This window comes from Harmonia axyridis, chromosome 6 (genome assembly GCF_914767665.1).
Source record: "Harmonia axyridis chromosome 6, icHarAxyr1.1, whole genome shotgun sequence".
NCBI classification, from domain to species: domain Eukaryota; kingdom Metazoa; phylum Arthropoda; class Insecta; order Coleoptera; family Coccinellidae; genus Harmonia; species Harmonia axyridis.
This window is the reverse complement of record NC_059506.1, coordinates 826,760-849,851: the sequence shown is the minus strand read 5'-3', so window position 1 is coordinate 849,851 and position 23,092 is coordinate 826,760. Positions and strand designations below refer to the sequence as shown.

Sequence of the window (23,092 nt, the reverse complement as noted above, 5' to 3'; positions counted from 1 at the left end):
GTCTGCGTTCAGTTTCTTGTTTATACGTTACTGTGGCGTTCGTTATTATATCAAGTATAAAGTGAAATATTATTTTTATTCCTAACTTCATATCATGATCGTTACATATCGTGATAATATTTTCTTTCGGTTCCAAATTTCATGTTTCAGAAATACCAACAAAAAAACATAAGTTTTCTTATTGTTCATTCCAATTTAGGCTCACTTTCTTCTGAATTTGATTTGATTTCATTGAATTCACCTTTGAAATTTTCTTTGATTAGCACAATCATTCTTTTGTTAACTTTTCCAAATAACTAATTACTGTGACCATAACTTTTTTCTTGTCAATTTACTTCATTTCAGCTCTTTTGTCTCTAGTAAAAACCATTTTTTGTCTTCAAACTATTATGGATTGTTATTCTCACTTATCAGAACGGTGTGAAATAGATATAGGTCTAGTTACCAGAGCCATATCTAGGACGTGGCAAAGGTGGAACTTGCCACGGGCGCAAGGTCTGCAGGGGCGCCAAAAATACCAAAGGAAATTAAAGATTGGAGCAGCAGGCGAAATAATTCAAAAGATCTCGGTTTTCATGTATACATACAATTTTATAACAATCGGTTTTTTATATCTTCAGTATGTGTATGTGTATTTTAATGTTTCCAATAAAAATAGGTAAATTTATGCATGATGTTCATGAATGGTCGCGAAAAAAAATAGGGGGGACTTTCATTCAAACTTTTTTTCAGCCCCTTCCCGCTATGTTACAGATCCCTAAAGACGGCGCCCAAAAAGTAGTTTTTAAATTTTTTTTTGAAAACCATAAAATTCATCAGAATAAAATGAAATTGACATTTCAAGAGGGCGAGAAAACATTCAAAAAATTGTTGGTGGTGCTCCTCTATGAGTCCAAGGGGTAGAAAAAACCAACCCTCAAACTCTATTCGCAATAACTTCTTCTTAATTCATATTTTACAATAAGAAAATTAATTCTGGATAGACTGATCCAATCTTAACAAAACAGGTCTGCTGTAATTTTCTGCTAAAATTCGCGGTTTTTGAGTAAAGGAAATATCAATAGATTATACGCCTGAGTTGTGGAGGCTGGAATTATTTTCGACCTCCAATATTTCCAATAGGCGCATGTCAAAACGATATTTTCATTGAGATTTTCATTAGCACAAATATAAAATAATTGTGACAAAAAGAAACAATTATAAACTTTTCACAAATTGAAAATTATCTTTCCGTCGCCATTTTTAGGGTAGGCTCAAAAAAAAGTTTATATGGAAGATCCACCCTATTTTTCGCAACTATTCATATACGCCCTGTATAATATTGTGTATTTTTTCGAAACTTCAACGAAAACATATGAAAAAAATACTATAAGAAAATATAATCGATGAAAAAAATCTTAGAAAATGGGGGGCGCTGCCTAATATATTGCCACAGGCGCAATAGTACCTAGATACGGTTCTACTATAGTATATTCATCTTAGCAATGAAATGATGTCATGAAACGTTGGATTTAAATTTTTGAATTTTGTTCGATTTCGAACTTTGCTTTGTTTTGCATAATGTTATATTATTTGAATTAGCAAACCAAACTAATTTTGAATGAATTATTTGAATTACTAACAAAATGACACATCGGCAACGTAGTGAACAGTAGAACTATTAAGTAACATCAGATGGGTGAACGTTTCAAGTTTTTGCTCGGTAATTGAATCTCACTAGATGTGACGTAACGTCATACCTAAAGTGAATTTCCTAAAAGACACATTTGCAATGAACCTTGCAAGGACTTGTTCGACAGAAGTTCAATTAAAACCTGTTGGGTTTTCGGTAAAACAAGAAATCGTTTTTGATTAAAATTGTCACCTACTCGCAGACAAGTGAATATTTGATAAATTAGAATTTTATTCTCATTCTCATAAATTGTTTAATTTCATAAGCATAAGTTTCATCATTCTATCAAGTAGAAGAAGGTAAATAATAAGTCATAGTATTTTGTTTGTGATCAGCGTTTGGTAATTATATTAATTTATATTATACTTTCATATTTTAGTAAATTTATATCATCATTATTAGAAATGTTCATATTATGTTTTTTTTAATTCTTTTTTCTTTAATTTCAGATGAGAGATTAATCGAAATATTCGTAGAGTTCATGAGATATGTTGACGATCCTAAGATAAATCCGTATGGGCTTCATACGCCGTACTTCATACTGAACAATACCTCAGTTCTAGCAGCTGTTGCCTATCAGAACTTAGATGTTGTGCAGTACGCTCTGAAACTTAGTGATCACCATCAGGAACAATCATTCAACTTGGAAAACACACCGTTGCACATCGCAGCTTCATTGCCAAGTGTGGATATCACAAAATGCATTGTACTATACTATCCTGATTTGAACGCAAGGAACATATATTTGGAAACTCCTTTATTCTACGCTGCCAAAAACAACCAAATTAAGCAAGTGAGATTTCTTCTTGAGATCGGCGCAAACTTCAGAGCGAAGGATTTTAAAGACAAAACTCTACTTCATGTTATATGTTACCAAGAACGTGAGATAAATGTGAAAATGCTTGAAATTTTATTGGATGCCGGATGCGATCCCAATGCCCCTGATAACCTTGGAAGGACTCCTTTACATATTATTGCTAAGAATCAACAAACACCTTATGCACTGGAGTTTGCGAAATTACTAATCCAAAGAGGAGGTGATGTGAATGTTCAAAATGACTATGGCGACACTGTTCTGCACACTGTAGTGGACTATTGTGAGGACTACAACCAGTTTTTCGATTTATTATGGGATTCCGGGGCTGACATAAGGAAAAAAAATAATAACGACTTTTCATATTTGGATGAAATATTACTGTGTGGTTGTAGTCCTAGAAGACAGAAGATTCTGAAAAATCTGTTAATTGTAGATTTCAGTGGGAAATTTAGAATAGGTTACAACCCCATTAGTTACATGAAAGAAGATCATCAACTCGAAATAGATTGTAGAGAGGAATTACAGCGTTTGAAGTCCCGCAAAATAGAAAAATTCGAAACTGAACCAGAGTATTCTTTTATAAGATTCTTCTTTTTGAATGAAATACAAATAGCTAAACTTTGTTCGAACCCAAAGCTGAGGACAAGCATTGCTAAATTCAACGAGAAAGAGTACAAACATTACGGCTCTAGGCTAAAAACAATCTTAGCGCTTGGGCTGAGAATATTTTACGAAAATGAAGATGGTCATAAATTTTTCTCTATCCTCTCTGGAGGAGAGTTCAATTTTTATATTATAAGCGATATTATGAAGATCATTCCGTTGAGAAAACGGTACAAATTCAGACAATTTCTAGACCCTCAAACCGAGCCCCAAACTATCAAGAAGATGATGCAGAGAGAAGAATTAAAAAATAAAAAATCAATCAAGTATAAAATAGAAAAAAGACAAATTGTATTTAATCCAAAAAAATAAGATGGTTTCATTTTAACGGTAGTCTTTCAAAGTTTATTGTTATTTCATTGACTTCAATTCCAAGTGTATATTTTCTAATCTTTCAATTTTTATTTATCGAGTATTTTCATCATGTTGAGTTATCGATTTGTAAATAATATTGTCTAAGTTAAAATAAAAACCTTTTTAAGCTTTACTTTCTTGTTTCAATTCTCTACGAGATGTAGAAAATAGAAAACCTTTTAATGAAATTAAGGGTCTCAAACGATATTGTTCGACTCACTGATCTGATGACGCATTTGTCCTAAAATGTGATTCTGTCCTTTCGTCCGGCCATTCTTATATAGGGTAACTTTCGAATTGAAGTAACTAGGAACTTCAAATTGTGAAGGCCTTCAACAAAATGAAAAATCATGCTGTATTTTTCATTTTATCGTTCATTTAGAGGTATCTCTTAATACATATGATCATTTGGTGTATATTTCCTAAGCTAATCTTGAGTAGTTCTCGTTATTTGCCGTTTATTGGAAAAAATTACTGACGAAGATCTGAAAGAAATTGTGCATTTCTCGAGCGCAATGTATGAAATAAAAAGTGTTTTATGGAATATATAAGGAGAGGATTTTTTTGAACTGAATCATTAAAAAAAATCGCAAAGGACACATATCACAGAAAAATGTTTCCAAAACGATGATGGCCAGAACGTTACAGTCAAAGGTGATCGGTATATAGCCATGTTTACTAACTTTTTCATTCCTGAATTGAACAGCCATGATGTCCAGGACCTGTGGTTCCAATAAGACGGCGCAACATGTCAACAGCTCGTGCCACAATCGATTTATTGAAAGACACGTTTGGTGACCGCCTAATTTCACGTTTTGGACCTGTGAATTGGCCTCCAGGATCTTGTGATTTAACAATGCTAGACTACTTTCTGTGGGGCTATGTAAAGTAATTGGTCTATGCGGATAAGCCACAAACCCTTGACCATTTGGAAGACAACATTCGCCGTGTTATTGCCGATATACGGCCACAAATGTTGGAAAAAGTGATCGAAAATTGGACGTCCAGATTGGACTACATCCGAGCCAGCCGTGGCGGTCATATGCCAGAAATCATATTTAAAATGTAATGCCACAAGATTATCTTGCGGATGAATAAAATTCATGTCAATCGAATAATCCATCGTTGTTTTATTGCAATTTAAAGTTCTATAACTCTAAAAAAACACTCTTTAGTTCTCAAGATACTTTCACTCATCATTGAATTTGGGACATCCTGTACCTGACGATTTTGTTTTCGATAATACCCTCGAATACCACGAAGCCTGTAGCAGACAAAATGCAGACTCACCCTAACGCGACTTCTGGCACTCTCAGCTCCCTCTATGTCCCCGGATATTGAGACCTGGTTACTCTTCTCTGTTGGGTTGGATCGGTTGGAGTCAGGGAAATGAACGTGGCACTGGGTCTCCTCCATAACTCGTTTGATTGTGTAGCCTCCCTTACCAATAATGTGAGAGTGATCGGTGTAGCTTACATCCATTTTCATCGTGATGCGATTACACTGAAAGAAAACAAATAATAACATCCGTTCTGTTTGGCCTGTTTTTGGAAATAATACGCTGATGATAAAAGAAAACAAGCACCATACGGAAAGCAGCATTTTAAGGCCCACACTGTCGATAATTAAAGGAAGCAGAGGTCTGTTGGAGATCATGGAACTTGCACGTGGACAGATAGAAAGCCTACGACAATACTTTTTGTTTTTGACCAATCATAAATACGAATGTTTTGACAGACAATGTTATGTCATAATTGTCATCCCGTTTTTATGGTGGGTTTATGCACCAAACCTTCAAATTGAGGTGTCATATGACATACTTCCCCATTAAAAAAAGCCGATGACGTCATCATTTATGGAAATCACATAATCAGCCTTTTTTATCCCCGGTAATCTCACTGGCCGAAAATATTCAGCTCTATTGGAGAACGCTATCTTATCCAGCTCTCGTGCAACTATTGGAGAATGCAGAAGACCATCAAACGATCATTTTCCAACAGGATGACGCACCACCTCATTTCGTTCAACCTCAGTTCTTAGATGAAAATTTTCCTCACGCCTGGATTGGAGAAAAGGGACATATTGAGTGGCCACCTAGATCACCGGATCAGGCTCCACTAGACTTTTTTCTATGGGGTCTATGAAATCCAAGATTTACACTAGCACTGGATAATTTGCGTCAGATCATTAATGAATACCATCAAATTACACCAACAATTTACACGATTATTGACGTTGATAGACAATACACAACAGACCCAGCAAAAGCAAACCTTTAGCTAAAAATTTTGTAGAAGTAACATCTAAATGCCCGCCACTCACGAGGCATTTTTTCGAGCGTTTGAAAGCAGGCGTCAAAATAGCTTGCGTCCAAATGGTGGCTAGTTTACCCTTGCTGCCATCGAAACCTGCCACTCAAGAGGTTGTTTTATTGAGTATCCGGGTCGGATTTCAGATGGTCACAGACAGCTGGCAATTTATCAGGTACCGTCGGAACTTCGTAGCGTACTAAATTCTTGTGCAAGATGAAAGAATTTTTAATAGGTTTCATCGAAATATATAGGCAGAAAACCTGTCGATGGAAAATAAAAAGTTCAGCATACGCAAACAGGAATATCAAAAATAAAGCCCATGGGGAACTAGTAGAATATTCCAAAGGAAAATTACAGAATAAAAGAGTAGATGTAAATTTCTATTGGGCCGATATCGTTTTCCATCGTTATTGACAAATCTTCCTCTACATTGAAATAAACATTCATTAATTTCTCTTAAAATATACTCGTTTTCTTTAATATCAAAATGACAGCTCTTTTTGGAAAACCCCTTCAGTATAACAACTAATATTTTAACTAATTTCATTTCAAATTAGCTAATAACATTTATAGTTTCTGACATATTTTTTGATACGACTTTCGGATTTTTCATTCGATACGTAAACAGAAAATTACAGGCTAGGACAATCGAATTAGTAATAAAAAATTGTTACCGATACCAAAGGATTATTATTGAAAATAATAATCCAATTAGAGGATTTGGATATTTACTTTCAGTTTTTGTCTGGCATATGTCCAAAATTTGTTTCTTTTTATGAAGAGATCTTTCTTCCATGAAATGTAGTAGTGTTCCTAGTCAATCAGTATTTTTACCGATGTGAAAATCTAATCGAAAATAGTATATAACATTACTAGCAAGGTAAGAGGGTTTTTACTGGCGAATGGAGGATATAATTGACGAGCCGCAGGCGAGTCAGTTACCTCCTTGAGCCAGTAAAACCCGTTACCTTGCGTGTATTGTTTTATATTTTATTTGTTTCTCTTTTGTAAAAATGTTAGATAAATTCCAAAAAAATCTCAATAATTTGTTTCAAATGTCGTAAGCTATCATAGACATATATGTAAGCTATGGAAGCGTTGCCATGAACATGTCTGTTTATTTTTCTTTACATTTGTTTCGCCGAAAGCGAGAATGAATGTACCAAAAGAAATTATTGAGGCAGCCAGTAGTGTAGCTTCAAGTTTATTACCAGCAAAATCAGCTTCAAGGTACGAGCGAGAATACGACGACTTCAAAAAGTGACAAAACAAAAATAGTGTGATTGGGGTAACTGAAGATGTTTTGTTGGTCTTCTTGAATCAATTATCAGCTAGATTCAGCCCTAATACTTTATGGGCAAAATGGTCTATGCTGAAAAGCTGCTTGAAAATGAAAGAATATGCCCCTGTTCGCAGGTTTGTTTTCCTTGAAAAATTTATTGAAAAATATGACGTTTAGTTGTCATTTGCAGATTTCAAAAGGTAATAGCGTTTCTGAAACGAAAAAATTATCGTTATACGCCAAAAAAGGCCAAGGTATTAAGTAAAGAAGAGGCTGAACAATTTCTTTCACATGCTTCTGATGACCAGTGGTTGCTGGCGAAAATTGTAACAATATTTTGGATGTTGTCGATGTGACGAAATTCTCTCCTTAAACATGAATGATGTAGAAGATATGGGAAAATACGTTATTGTGACATTGCGGCAAACAAAAAATTTAACAACTGATGGTTCATCATCATCAGTATCAACTCTTTCATCATCAAAATCTGTGTTTCTGGAAATAACAATTGTACCATGATTTTCAACATATATGACGATAAAACAAAATTTTCTAATGTAAATAACACTACTAACTTGTAAAAATTTTGCAAGTTAACTGTCAGTTTTACAAGTTAGTGACTTGATAAAATAAACTTTCTTGATTAATATTGTGTTTTTGGAAACTGACGTTTACAAATGAGAAACAAATAAAATTTTTTTTTGCAACGTGTACTCATATCTGTAATTTAAGAAAATGAGATTTGAAAGTTCGAACCAAATTACTCAAAATAATTTTTTTCATTACCAATTTGATTGTCCTAGCCTGTAATTTTCTGTTTACGTATCGAATGAAAAAGCCGAAAGTCGTATCAAAAAATATGTCGGAAACTATAAATGTTATTAGCTAATTTGAAATGAAATTAGCTAAAATATCAGTTGTTATACTGAAGGGGTTTTCCAAAAAGAGCTGTCATTTTGATATTAAAGAAAACGAGTATATTTCAAGAGAAATTAATGAATGTTTATTTCAATCTACTTCCAAACGTTCGAAAAAACGCCTCGTGAGTGGCGGGCATAATAGCAATACAATAGAGCAGCAGGAAATAATCCAAGAAGTTGAAGATTTCATCTACAACTATGATAGAAATTCCGAAACTGAAATAAAACTGTCGGATCCTTCCGAAATTACAAATATCATTAAGTCATTAAAGAACCGTAAATCTCCCAGAATAGACGAAATTGACAACAAACTTTTCAAAAACCTTCCTAGCCCTTGCCTAGAAAGGAAATAAGGAAGATTATGTATGTATATTACTAACGCTATAATAAAACTTCAATATTGGCCTTTTTCTTGGAAAACAGCCTATTTGAAAGCATGGAAAGAAAGGCGATTTACCTAACGAATTTCGGACTTTGGGTCGATATCTTTACCTACTATCTGCACTAAGTAAAATTTTCGACAGTGAAGTGACCGTTTCAGGTGCCTCTATATTTGAGGGGCGGCACTTCGGCCCAGTTTGCTGGTCGCCTTTACATTTTTCATCTCTAATTCTTAAAAACAACGTAAGGGCGCCAAGAATTCTTTGCTTCAGGCAAATAATAACATGACAGAATAGAAAGAGAGAGAGAGAATTTATTGGTGTTCTTACAATTTCAAGAATTGATTACACAGGTCATAACTATAATGATAGATAAATTGGTACAAAATTTAACAAAACTCAAAACAACGCTAAAACAGAATTATACAGGGTGATTCACCGGGATGACCTATTAGACGTTTATGGAAGACTAATCATAATTTTGAGCTGAAAATTTGCATATTGAGACAATGATCTTTCTGCCTAAAATATTTTCAGATCTCTACAACTTCCTGTAGTACCGGAAACAGACTTCTACTTCCTTATTTCAAATGGTACACCCAGTATATTATTGCATCATTAGATAGCTTTTTTGATGATAATTTCGGCAATATGCCCTACCTTGGGAAAAACTCAACGGTTCATAAGTTATTGGGATTCTTATATGAAAAAAATTGTGACGATGAGGACTCACTTGTTTTTAATATTACCGCAGAAAGAGCTTTTTTTTTCGATTCCGCAAATACATAGTATTATAAGACTGTTTGCGGTTTGGGCCAAAAATGTACAGGGTGTTCATAACAGGATCATGAATTTGGACAACTCAAATTCATCAAAACTCAAGATTTTCGAATTAGAACCTATATTTTTTATTATTTCAGTCGATACTACGTACAAAAATAGTGGGGGTTACTTAAGCAAACCCTATACCTAAAATGAATACTTTGAGAGTTATCGAGGAAGAACTTCAAATGAGGGAAAACCGCTATTTATAACTGTGTGGAGTAGTCTGCGATTTCCGAAAAACACAGAAAGAAACTAAAATTCGATGTTTTCATAACTAAATTTGACATATCAAGAATTGTAATGAATTATTCGTAATTGAAAATTCTATTGGTTTATGGATTTCTCAACAATCCCAACGAAAAATTAATTAAAATTCATGAAATGTAAAATTTAGTTATCCAAATATCGAATTTCAGTTCAGCTTTTTCTGCTGAAATATTCAAAAAAATGTGAGTCCTCATCGCCACCTTTTTTTTCATAAGAATCCCAATAACTCATGAACCGTTGAATTTTTACCCAAGGTATGGCATATTGCCGAAATTGTCATCAAAAAAGCTATCTAATGATGCAATAATATACTGGGTATGCCATTTGAAATAAGGCAGTAGTACTCTGTTTCCGGTATAACCGGAAGCTGTAGAGATTTGAAAATATTTTAGGGAGAAAGATCATTATTTCAAACTCCGATATGCAAATTTTCAGCTCAAAATTATTATTAGTTTCCCATAAACGTCTAATAGGCCATCCCGGTGAATCACCCTGTATAGGGAGTATTGTGCAGAATCAGTTTGAGTAAGTGAAATGCATAACGATCTAGAATATAGATAAAATTATAAATTAGGTGTATGGTGAGATAAAATAACAAATTAAGTGTATAGATAAAATAATAAATTAAGTGTATAGATAAAACAATAAATTAAGAGTATAGATAAAACAATCAATTAGTGTAAAGATGAAATAGGAAAGTTTCTGAACAAAAACTAGCTAAACGATTTCCAGTTTGGCAAAACATAATATTGTTATGCAACTAATTTGTGTAGTTACAGAAATATCGAAAAATTTCAACGAATATATAAATATAATTATGCATTACTAGATACCAGCTGCCCGCGGCTTCGCACATTCTGTCAGGCAACCCAAAAAACATCCTACGAAGTGTCAAATTATACTCTTGCCCACCCCGACTCTGCACGTTCTATCAGGCAACCCAAAATACATCCCTTGAAGTATAAAATTATACTATGATTGTTAGTTGGAGTGAACGAGTTTTTCAAAAATATTCTGTTGTATAAACCTTCTCAAGACAGTAATCAACACAACAACAAAATAATTATCCAATTTGGTGCAGTCGTTTGAACTTACATAAAATCCATTGATCCTGTTTTATATACAGGGTGATTCACCGCGATGGCCTATTAGAAGTTTATGAATAAAACTAATCATAATTTTGTACTGAAAAATTGCATGTTGGGGTTTGAGACAATGATGTTTCTCCATAAAATATTTTCAGTCGATGGCCATTTGTTTGTTTATGAACAATAAAGGACTGTTACTACTACTATTTTCAGATCTCTACAACTTCCGGTTGTACCGGAAACAGACTACTACTTCCTTATTGCAAATGGCACACCCAGTATATTATTGCATCATTAGATAGATTTTTTGTGACAATTCAGCTATATGTCATACCTTGTGTTAAAAATCAACAGTTCATGAGTTAATGGAATTCTTACGAAAAAATAGTGGCAAACATTTTTTTAATATTTCTGCAGAAATTTTTTTTTCGAATAAACCTTTATCATTTCAGATTCTGCAAATACTTATTATTATAAATCTGTTCGCAGTGTTTATCAATTCAGAAGATCATGAACTTGGACAAGTGTAAATTCATCAAAACGTAAGATTTTCAAATTAGAACCTACCTATATTTTTATTATTTCAGTAAATTTTACGCATAAAAAGATAGAGGGGGGTGTTCAAGCAAACCCTATACCTAAAATGAATACTTTAAAAGTTATCGAGGATGAACTTCAAATGAGAAAAAACGCAATTTCTAACTGTGTGTGGAAACACCAAAAAAAATTCGATGTTTCGATAACTAAATTCGTCATTTCAAGAATTGGAATCAATTATTCGTAATTAAAAATTTTATTGGTTTATGGATTTCTCAACGATCCCAATTGAAAATTAATTATAATTCATGAAATATAAAATTTAGTTATCGAAACATCCAATTTTAGTTTCCGAAAGTCACAGACTACTTCACACAGTAAGGAATTGGGGTTTTTCCTCATTTAAGGTTCTTCCTCGATAACTTTTGAAGTATTTATTTTAGGTATAGGGTTTGCATGATTAACCCCTTTCAATTTTTACGTAGAATCGACTGAAATAATAAAAAATATAGGTTCTAATTCGAAAATCTTGAGTTTTCAAGAATTTGAGTTGTGCAAGTTCTGGATCTTCTCATAAACACCCTGTACATTTTTGGTCCAAACCGCAAACAGTCTTACAATACTACGTATTGGCAGAATCAAAAATGAAATAGTATATTGTGCAACAAGTGGGGAAAGTCCAACTTTTCTCGCGAGTGTGGAAGTTTGCAGCACTCGCCTTTCAGGCTCGTGCCGCAAATACACGAGCGAGAAAAGGACTTTCTCCACATGTTGCACACTATACTTTTCCTACAACTGCACAAATTTCAATAATTCAAGTAATGGACTTGATTCAAATCAAAATGACCTTCGTTGACGGTATGTGCTAATTTATTGCGTTTCCATAGAAACGACTCAAAAGCCCAATTTCATTGGACTACCAAGCGAGGTGTGGGCAAAGTGCCGTGAGAAATAATATTTCCCACAGTATAAGCAATACATAGTTTTGAAATTGAGTGAGCTATGAAGAATACGCTACTTTTCATAGCAGTTGTAGGAAAAAGGTGTTTCCGAAAAATTTTCTCTGCAGAAATATACGGAAAAATGTGAGTTTTGATCAAAAAAGCTATCTAATGATGCAATAATATGCTGGGTGTGCCATTTGAAAAAAGGAAGTGGAAGCCTGTTTCCAGTATAACCGGAAGTTGTAGAGGTCTGAAAATATTTTAGAGAGGAAGATCACAGTCTCAAACCCCAAGATGCCAATTTTGTAGCACAAAATAATGATTAGTTCTCATAAATATCTAATAGGCCATCGCGGTGAATCACCTTGTATAAATTGAAAGGCATTTGACAAATTTTGGATAAACGGTGTTATGGTTACGGCAACCATTCGCTATTGGGTAAAAAATTGTGCCTGAAGTGTCAAATGTACAGGGTGGTTAAATTTCGATGTTTTAGCACCACAACTTTTGAACCAGAGGAGATAGACAAAATCTGATACCCCATTCTCGTTCTCTCTTTCTGAGAAACTAACAAGAGTAGTATTCATTTTCGGCAACCTTCTTTTGTTTTCGAGTGAAAATTGGAAAAATGGCGATATAGAAAAACATTTATATCTCCGCTAATACTGATGATAGAGCTCTAATCAAAACATCTTACAGGCACTTTTTTACATAGAATCCAGTGGCGTGCTCGTCTATTCAGCAGGATTTTTAATTACGAAGCTGTGAACCAAAGATATGTTTTCTCAAATGGGAACACTAGATTTCTGTGACACTTTTTGAAAGCTTAATTTTTCCTGATTTCAAAAATATATAACATCGTATATAAATAATGGAAAATTGTCAAAAACCTTTTTTTCATCTAAGAGTCTCAATATTTCTATGGTTTCATCTGAAAAAAGAAGTTCAAAAGCTCTTGACGCCCATGTTTTATCGAATTTTTAATTTATGCGAACTTTGAAAGATAATTTACTTTTTGAGTTGTAAATGAGAATTATTTCCAAATCATTCCAGATTGATGGAGATGAATGAAATGCTTACCCTCGTATCCAGAATTGTCATTATTCTCTCTTTAGCAGCTGCAACATCGTCTGGACGTCCAGCTATCCTAACATGGGGATCCTTCTTTGATTTCGCTCCTATCTTCAACTTATTTGGCCATCTTATGAAAGTGTCTGTATCCTCCATCACCTAAAAAGACCAATGAGTGAGTCGTACTTTATCATATTGTTCTACATTGTTCCAAAATACAAGTAGATATTTGTAAGCTCCTAAAATATTCTGGAAAAATTTCATTGCAGTTTTTTTACTGTTTGAATATCAAGATTTTGGTACAAATAGAAAATGGAGTAACCACCATGTTCACCGGACACGAACAACATCGAATATGTTCGATCAGATTGATTCCAGCAGCCTCCACAAATCTTAACAAAAATTGATAACGATCTTCGACCAAATTACAATCGAAACTGAATCTCATAACTATCATAATTTTTATTTGGACTATCTGAGACTATAACATTTTCGTACAAATAAAAAAAAAGTTCATTATTCAAATGGTTTTCTCATACTGAAATCAGTAATAATTGTTCAAATTCGTACGCACACATATACAGGATGAGTCAATAGTGCTCGATTGGTCGATAACTCTTGTAAATTTTGGGCTAGTAACTGGTGTTTTTTTTTTCGAGGTATATAACTTTAAGTTGGCATTACTGTTCAAGATGGTGACCGATTTAACAGCTGTCAAGTGATTTATTCTCAGTTTGGTTTGGCAATTCATCATGAATAGACTCACGCCTGAACAACGCTTGCAAATAGTGCAATTTTATTTCGAAAATAATGGTTCTGTGCGGAATACGTATCGCGCACTACGTCCATTTTATTTTGTTTAGCGATGAAGCGCACTTCTGGTTGAATGGCTACGTCAACAAACAAAACTGCCGCATTTGGAGTGAAGCTAATCCTCAAGTGTAGGTCGAAACAACGTTACATCCAGAAAAACTGACTGTTTGGTGCGCTTTATGGGCTGGTGGAATCATTGGTCCGTACTTCTTCAAAAACGATGATGGCCAGAACGTTACAGTCAATGGTGATCGGTATAGAGCCATGATTTCTAACTTTTTCATTCCTGAATTGAACAGCCATGATGTCCAGGAGCTGTGGTTTCAACAAGACGGCGCAACATGTCACACAGCTCGTGCCACAATCGATTTATTGAAAGACACGTTTGGTGACCGCCTAATTTCACGTTTTGGACCTGTGAATTAGCCTCCAAGATCTTGTGATTTAACACCGCTAGACTACTTTCTGTACGCCTATGTAAAGTCATTGGTCTATGCGGATAAGCCACAAACCCTTGACCATTTGGAAGACAACATTCGCCGTGTTATTGCCGATATATGGCCACAAATGTTGGAAAAAGTCATCGAAAATTGGACGTCCAGATTGGACTACATCCGAGCCAGCCGTGGCGGTCATATGCCAGAAATCATATTCAAAGTTCTATAGCTCTAAAAAAAGCGCCCTTTAGTATCAATATATCAATAAGCCGAATCAAAGAAATCATCAAAACATTTGGACACATTCATTTTGACAAAATGAAATGGAGATCACACGTGAAAAAATCGAAAAATAGTCTGAATTCTTGTAAGAAGTTCGAAATGGACATCAATTCAATCATACTGAAATTATTTAATACATTTGCAGACATCTTTGTCAAAATTTGAATCTAGCCAAAAATTTACGAGAGTTATAGACCGATCATTTGAATATTTAAGTGAGTTTGTTTTTCCTTATAGAAGTGAAAATGAATTTAACCGATATAATTGTTGCCTAACTGTATTTTACCTGAAAAAAATCAAATCAAGCGAGCGAATCAAATTCAAAACAAGTATTAATATTCGCATGATTTCATCAAAATAAATGACAAGAATTCAGTAAGCGAGAATAAAACTTTACAAAAGATATACTAACCTTCTCGAAAAATACATCAGCTGGAATAAGTGCTTCATTGTCGCCTGAAAATTTTCAATGAAAGTTCGTTAGAAACACATTGAAAAAATTTTATAGTTAAAGTTTTAAAGAAACCATATTTTCGAAACCGCAACACATTCGTACATAACACAGTAGAAGATTTGCGTATTTTCAACTGTTCCAGGTTAATTTTTGGGAAAAATCACTCAGATTTCGTCTATCTGATGTAATTTTTGAAGTATGCTTTTAGCATTTCATTTTCAACCTGTGTCTTTCACGTAATAGCTAGTACTGTTATTAGTTCACATGGATTTAAGTATTGAATATAAAATTCACATACATTCGTCATTTATCCCTTAAATATATCAAAAGTTTCTTATTGAAACCTCAAAAGTATCTAGAATGTGCTGAAATTAGGGTTTTCAGATGAAGATAAAGTTTTTTGCATTGCATCAAATGATCATGAATAAAGCACAAATGAAATTTAATTGTTCTTTCAAAGATTTGATTCCATTTTTTTTTCATGAAATCATTGAATATGCTACAATCGGTGTTTTAAATATTTTAGGTCATCACTTAGCATGATGGATAAAACCCTAAAACGTAACCCATATTTCAAATTTGATCTTATTATTTCAAAAACTGGAAGAGCTATGAAGAAAAAATTTAAAAAAAATCTTGAAACTTTAACGCTCTGTAGTTCGGTACCGAAGCGTTTACGGACAAATTTTTTATGAGAAAAAATTCTCATTTTGGACTGAAAAATACACTCCTGAAATCTTGATACTGAATTTTGAACCACCCTGTATATTGGAAGAGGTGAATGAAAAGTAAGCTTTTATTCAGAAGACCTCGTGGAGTGATTCGTTGACAGACAAGATTGTTTACGACCAATCAGACGTTGCCTAATCTTTTCTGGACATTTCCTATTTTTATTTATTTCAATATCTTAATTTTCAGATAAATAACGGCAATTCATATGGTTGAATATATTGTTGAACGATATTTTAATGTTTTGAAGTGTACATCATAAATGGACTAGTTTAGTGATGTTGATAATACTATATATGACACGATAAAATGTCATTAAAATATAGAGCAAAACTGATAAATCAGTGAAAAAATTTTGAAAATCCATCAATAAATGACTGAGAAATAGATTATTCAAATTTACGTATTTTAGCGCTGAACGTCTTTGCTCTCCGACTCGTCTGTGACGTCACGCCACTTGCCTGTGATCGCTACACCATAAATTACGTTTAAATACTTAGCCGCGCCAAGGCTCTCGCGCCGTTTGTAGTTGTGCAGTGTAGTTTCAACTCGAGTTTTGTCACCATAATGGAAGAAGGCTTCGTGAAAGGACAAAGTGACAATTTGCCTAAAATAGATTTATTCGCAGTGATGGAGTTTTTTTCTTCAAATCCATCTTATGTCAGTGCTGAAATAAAAGGAGTTAAACTTTTCAAGTAACTATCTACTTTTGAGTTTGCTTCATCATGGTTCAAATTATAACGATGATTTATTTAAAAAACGTTTCATAAACAGTTTGTAGTTGACTACTGGTTGTTGAAGTCTATCCATTATCAATGGCAAAACATGTTTATGTGAGGAGTAAAAAGAGAAAAAAGTAATGTTTACTGCTCGTATAAAATCCGGTATGATTCAATTCTATCTAAGTGCACCACTTCTTCCTTTGATTCATGTCATTTGGTACATGAAAAAACAATTTATTAGGGTTTTTAATTGTCGTGCTTGCACACATAGGCACAATACAATATTTGTAGGATTTTTTTTTATTTCAGCCATCGTGTAACGAACAAAACACGACACGAACGGCACAAGTGATTGTACACCAATAAATTTGTAAGCACTCTGCGAATACCAGTCGCCTCGTGTAAGTGGCGTGACGTCACACACTAGACTATGAAATTATTCTTCCAAGCGCAACTTCAAAGTCCCATAACTTTTTCATTTTTAAAGATATTTCAATGATTCTTCCACATTTTTGTTTCATTTTACTTAAATTTTCAGAATTAAGCCTTAACAAAAAAATGAAAACTAGTCCATTCCATGAAAAGGTTGATTGTATTGATGAATTTCAGTTATCATTCTTCAACCGATGAACAGAAACATTCATAATCATTCAAAAATTCATCTTTATGATAAATTATTATTATTGAATCTAGGAACAACTTCCATTAAACCAATGAAATGTTCATTATTACAAATTTCGGTTCATTTATTGATCGGTTGTACTTGGTATCAATAATGTATTACTGTTCATTATTGTTATGTTCATTATTACAAATTTCGGTTCATTTATTGATCGGTTGTACTTGGTATCAATGATGTATTACTGTTCATTAAATTAGTTAATGTAATACATCTAATGAACCTTCAACATCAATTTCAGAATCGTAATATTGATCTACAGGAATTCATAATATCATTAATATCAATGAATAAGGGTATAAGAGGTGTATCTGAATAACATAGAAAAAATCTAAGGAGTGATTTGGTTGGCTCCTGTTCAATAAAATGCTATCTAACATGAGTTTGCAATACATTCCTATTTTTCTCGTAGATCCCCTTCGAAAAAATTTGTAAAAAAAATGTTAGTAACTAAATTAGGTTTTTTAGCCATGTTTTTAAAAAGGAAAATTTCCATCTAAAAAAAAATTGTTATAAAAATATTTTAGGGGTTGATTACCTCAACCCCTTCTAAGCATACTTCAGGGTTGACAAAATTCCGAAATGTGTAGTTTTATTGACAAATAATATTCACCAAGTTTCGTGTCTTATAAATATGGAAAATAAAAAAGAAAAACAATGTTTCTGTAAATCTTCGGTGGGGTGTAATATTTCCGAGGGGAGGTTATTCAAAAAATTTTATACCAAATATCCACCTTAATTTTCATCACAGAATCACCCCTCACATTTTTTCTGTGTTATTCAGATACACCCCTCTGTAAACAGAGTGGCCACTTTTTTAATGGTAATGGTAACTTTAAAACCATAAGAGTTAGAAGGTCGGTCAAATGGAGAAAAAGTTGCATGCATAGAAGCATTGTCAAGCAGTCCAAACAAATCGAGATTATTAGGGCCGGTTATTGAGATATCATAAGTAAAGTAAATTTTGTCATTTTGATTTTTCTTTTTTTCCCACTTTATTTCAAATATTATCAAAAAATGTTACAGGAACTTTTTATTCGACATTAAATTATCCTCAATTTGACGTAATCAGATTTTGTATCCAACGTTTCGTACTCTCTGGGCCACCCTCAACCTCATTTTTTTCAATACGGATCTGTATATTTCATGACACTTTTCGAAATGATTTTTAACGCTGAATTCAACGATATATCATACAATGTCATTCAAAGTTGATTTTCAGGTGATTTTGACTGTTATCCAAATTTAGATACTACCTATTGTGTATGTAAGAAAAAACAAGTCTATCAACAATATCAATGTTCTGAACCAAATTCAATTGAACCTAGAAAAAAAATCGAGAACTGTGGCCAGTGAATGGAATTTATCAAAAACTAAGTACTGTTAATAAAAAAGTCAAGAGACGCGAATAAATGATTTTAAATTTGAATACCAAGCCTTACAAAAATTATATCGTAATGATCTCAAAATAACGTTCGATTCAGTTATTTGTTTCAACGGAACAAATGACAAATCCAACAATAGTGATTCCTCGCGTGAAGATTGAGAATGTATTGGAAGGTAATCAAGGAGACGAAACAAGCAAATGTATAAGAAGTATAGGTTCCAGAACCGTGAAGTGCATTTTATCAAATGGTGGACATTTCGAACACTTACTTCATTAATTTTCATTTACTTTCGAATAATCATTTGATTTTTCTTTCATTAAATGATACTTTCGTTAAATTATTATGAATTGAAATATGTAAACAATTATTACTGGTTTCTTGCTTTGTTTCTGATATGTTCCATTTAGTTCAAGATGGGTAAGTTGATTTTCTTATCGAAATGTATTGCATGTTGTTAATTAAACTATCTAAATGTAATACAGATCCGACCCAAAGAAAATTGGATAAGGGTCAAAATCATCTAAAAATCAACTTTGAAATACATTGTATGATATATCGTTGAATTCAGCATTAGAAGTTATTTCGAAAAATGTCATAAAATATGCAGGTCCGTATTGAAAAAAATGAGGTTGAGGGTGGCCCAGAGAGTACGAAACGTTGGATATGAAATCTGATTACGTCAAATTGAGGATAATTTACTGTCGAATAAAAAATTTCAATAACATTTTTTGATGATATTTGAAATAAATTGGGAAAAAAAGAAAAATCAAAATGACAAAATTTACTTTTCTTAGGATATCTCAATAACCAGCCCTGATAATCTCGATTTGTTTGAACTGCTTGACAATGCTTCTATGAATTCAACTTTTTCTCCATTTGACCGACCTTCTAACTCTCATGGTATAAAAGTTACCAATACAATCCCATTTAAAAAGTGGCCACTCTGTCTATTGACTGATTTTTTTCAACGTACTGGAACCGCTCAAAGTGCTGTAATTTCTTTCAAAATAAAGATATCATGATCAATAAAAAGAGGAAGTGTTCAAAAGATGTGAGACAACATCTAAGTGTTCGTAAACATTATCGTCTATCAACAAATCACTCCACAGGATGTTCTGAATAAAACCTTGATTTTCTTTTTTGTTTACTTCTATATATTACAAAAAACAAAGTGATTGAGGACATCATTTGGACAGTTACGTTCCTGAGGAATCAAGCTACAATTCAAAAAAAAAAATTGATTAAATCGGCCAAAGGGTTTGGGAGAAGATGAACTACTTGTCCGTTCCCTTAATTTTTTGCCGTTGAGTATAGAATAGTCAGAATCATAAGAAATTTGAGTAGATTATCGAAATATAAATTCTAAAGAAGCCAAAATGTTGGCGAAACAATTATTGTAAACATTAAAATATCTGCGGAAATTTCTTTATTTTATTTTACCCAATCTTTCATGTTGTTGTTCGTTCGCGGGACAGACTGTATACATAATATAAATAGTAATAAGATCTGAAGTGGTGATCCAAATATTTTACTTCACGATAGATTAGTGGTGTAGGATCAGAGAAACAGGAAAATGATACTCTGTTAGTTCGCCGACGTTTCGGAAAAATTTATTTCCATCCTCAGGGCTCTACAAAATTTACGGAAAACATCATTTGTAACATTGATGAAGTTGTTTACAAAAATAAAGGAAAGATGAGCATTACTAAAAGTTATTGACTAGAAAATATCACAGAAAAGATGGTATGATATAATTTAGATATACAAAGAAACATTATATAATTCAAAACATTTTTAGTTAAAAATAAAAATAAAAAGTAATATACACACAATTAGGTACACACAAAGTACTTATTTTTTGATTTTCAGATTTTGGGAAGATACATTTGTCTAGCATGTAAGTACTTTGTTTGTACCTATATGTGTGTATATTACTTTTTATTTTTAGCTAAAAATGTTTTGAATTATATATCTAATGTTTCTTCGTATATCTAAATTATACCAGACCATCCCTTCTGTGATATTTTCTAGTCAATAACTTTTAGTAATGCTCATCTTTCCTTTATTTTTGTAAACAACTTCATCAATGTTACAAATGATGTTTTCCTTAAATTTTGTAGAGCCTTGAGGATGGAAATAATTTTTTCCGAAACTTCGGCGAACTAACAGAGTATCATTTTCCTGTTTCTCTGATCCTACACCACCAATCTATCGTGAAATAAATAGTAATGGTTGTCGATAGCAGCAGGAATGTCGCCATCTTGAACCCTCAAAAATTGTAGGTATACTCACCGCTTAGCATTTGTTCCAATTTTTTTCTGTCGACTTTAAATCTGTCCTGATACAAGTCCGACACGTCGTTCAGTCCAATTTTATTGACGAAATCCTGAAGTTCTTCCCTAGAGTCCCAGTTTGAATTCCATCCAGAAGTACAAGTCCCGCTTTCTGAAACCTCAGATTGGGTATCGGAATTTTTTACATCGACCGATGCCCTCGATTGCATCAAATTGCACGCCATTGTGAATTATTGTTATTGTAAATTTCAGATATATTCACTTTGGAGCCTTGTTTTAAAATTTTCACCGCGTTCCTTTCTTGTAAATGGATCAATTGAAATTATTTATTGTTGACTCCATCTGTATTTGAACGCGACTGGCGGTTTTCAATTCGTATTTGATCCACATGTTCTTTTCTTTTCATTAGGTACATATGAACATTTTTTTGCACCATCATTTCGAGATTGTCATAGACTCATGCTGCGGTATGTGAGAATATTTCCCTCCTGTCAAAAATTCTATGTATATGGAGAACAATCATCGAAAATTACAGCGAATATTTCCCTCCTGTCAAAAATTCTATGTATCTGGAGAACAATTATCGAAAATTACAGCGATAATTGCATTGTAGGAAGCGAAACTGCACTGCGATAATTGTTCTGTTCATAGATGCATAGTTTCTATGCATCTTACACAGTTCGAATCTATGGCAATTCCATTCTAAATCAGTTTGACAAGTAATGTAACAGTTTATTCGGGAAATATTCCCTCGAATTACACTCGTGCATCAAAATTACCGGATAATTTCGCATTCCAGCGTGTTTTCTTTGAAAAACTGCATTCGGTCATTTTCATTTTTGGAGAAAGAGCCCTCCACCTTCGGTGTCGGGCTCTTTCTCCAAAAATGAAAATGAACTCATGCAGTTTTTATGACAACACGCTGTCATGCAAAATTATCGGTAATTTTGATGCACTTGTGCAATTACTTACGATAATTGCATCGTAGGAAGCGAAACAGCACTGCGATAATTGTTCTGTTCATAGATGCATAGTTTCTATGCATCTTACACAGTTCGAATCTATGGAAATTCCATTCTACATCAGTTTGACAAGAGTAAGATGCATAGAATACCTGGTGTGTTTACTGATTCGATATTGTTTCAGACTTTTTGAGAGACCCACCTGTTGCTTTGGTGGTCTGCTTCACCAGAGTGCTGTAAGGTGGCGCTCTTTAAAATTTTTCGAATTCCCGCATCTGCCCTGGTGCCGTTTAAAAAGGAAATACTGATTTTAGACACTGCAAACATTCACAATAAATTACAATTCAGTTCATATCGAATTTTTACTCAAATGAATGGAATATAATGACAGACCATAGAATATAAAATATTATTGTTCTATACTCAAAGTTCATGACAAGAGCGTAGAAATAGGGGGATTCTGGGGGTAATTACACGGTGCTCCTAAGTTGGAGATATAAATGAAAATGACAGATTTCCGGATCATTTCAAGAAAAAAAGTCCTATAACATGAGTCCCCAAACATTTAGTTTTGAGATACATGTGTTGAAGTTCAAGTTATTTTCTCGTATAACCTTCCCTTCACAAGATATTTAATATGAATTGGCCATAGATATTCCAGTTTAAAGTTTTCACCATGTGATATGCTAATTTTGAATGCAAATCTACAGGGTGATATATTTTCTGGAAGGATGCCTGCTTCTTCCCTCCAAAACTATATTTTGGTGAATGGCTGTTAGTTTAGAAAAATGTAGAAAAAAAACTCTAGTCCAGTACTACACTTTTTGGTTTGTTATAGTTTTGTCGTATCTGCTATCGATTTCGAGGAAATCGTTAGTAATCCTCAGGAAAATCCGAATTATTATAAAGATCCAGCTAGTAAGCTCTAATGAATGCATTAATTATAAGTTTTGGTATTTATTTACCTAATCTGTAGCGAAGATTAATAAATATTTGATAAACTGTACGACACACTAGAAACAACCTGTATATTGAAAGCAAAGCCTTTGTGGGCTCATATTCATGAAACTTCTTTTTCTCAAAATTATCCAAGTAATTTCTCATTTCCTTCGTAACTCTTATTTGAGAACAAGGTAGGAACAACCGAATTAGTAACAACAAAAATTATTTCGAGTAATTTGGTTCAAACTTCATTATGAA

General features: G+C 33.3%; 1 protein-coding gene across 1 annotated transcript in view; it reads right to left on the bottom strand.

Annotated features, from left to right (window-relative positions):
* The window catches only part of LOC123682615 (protein bicaudal C), a 165,131-nt gene extending 143,831 nt beyond the window's left edge, over positions 1-21,300 (bottom strand). The window contains exons 1-4 of the mRNA XM_045621348.1: positions 20,929-21,300; positions 15,077-15,120; positions 13,142-13,291; positions 4,797-5,009 (exon numbers count right to left, since the gene is read on the bottom strand). Of these exons, the coding sequence (XP_045477304.1) occupies positions 4,797-5,009; positions 13,142-13,291; positions 15,077-15,120; positions 20,929-21,154 (633 nt within the window). The 5' untranslated portion in view covers positions 21,155-21,300. The remainder of the gene's footprint in view (positions 1-4,796; positions 5,010-13,141; positions 13,292-15,076; positions 15,121-20,928) is intronic.
* Positions 21,301-23,092: the final 1,792 nt, after the last annotated feature.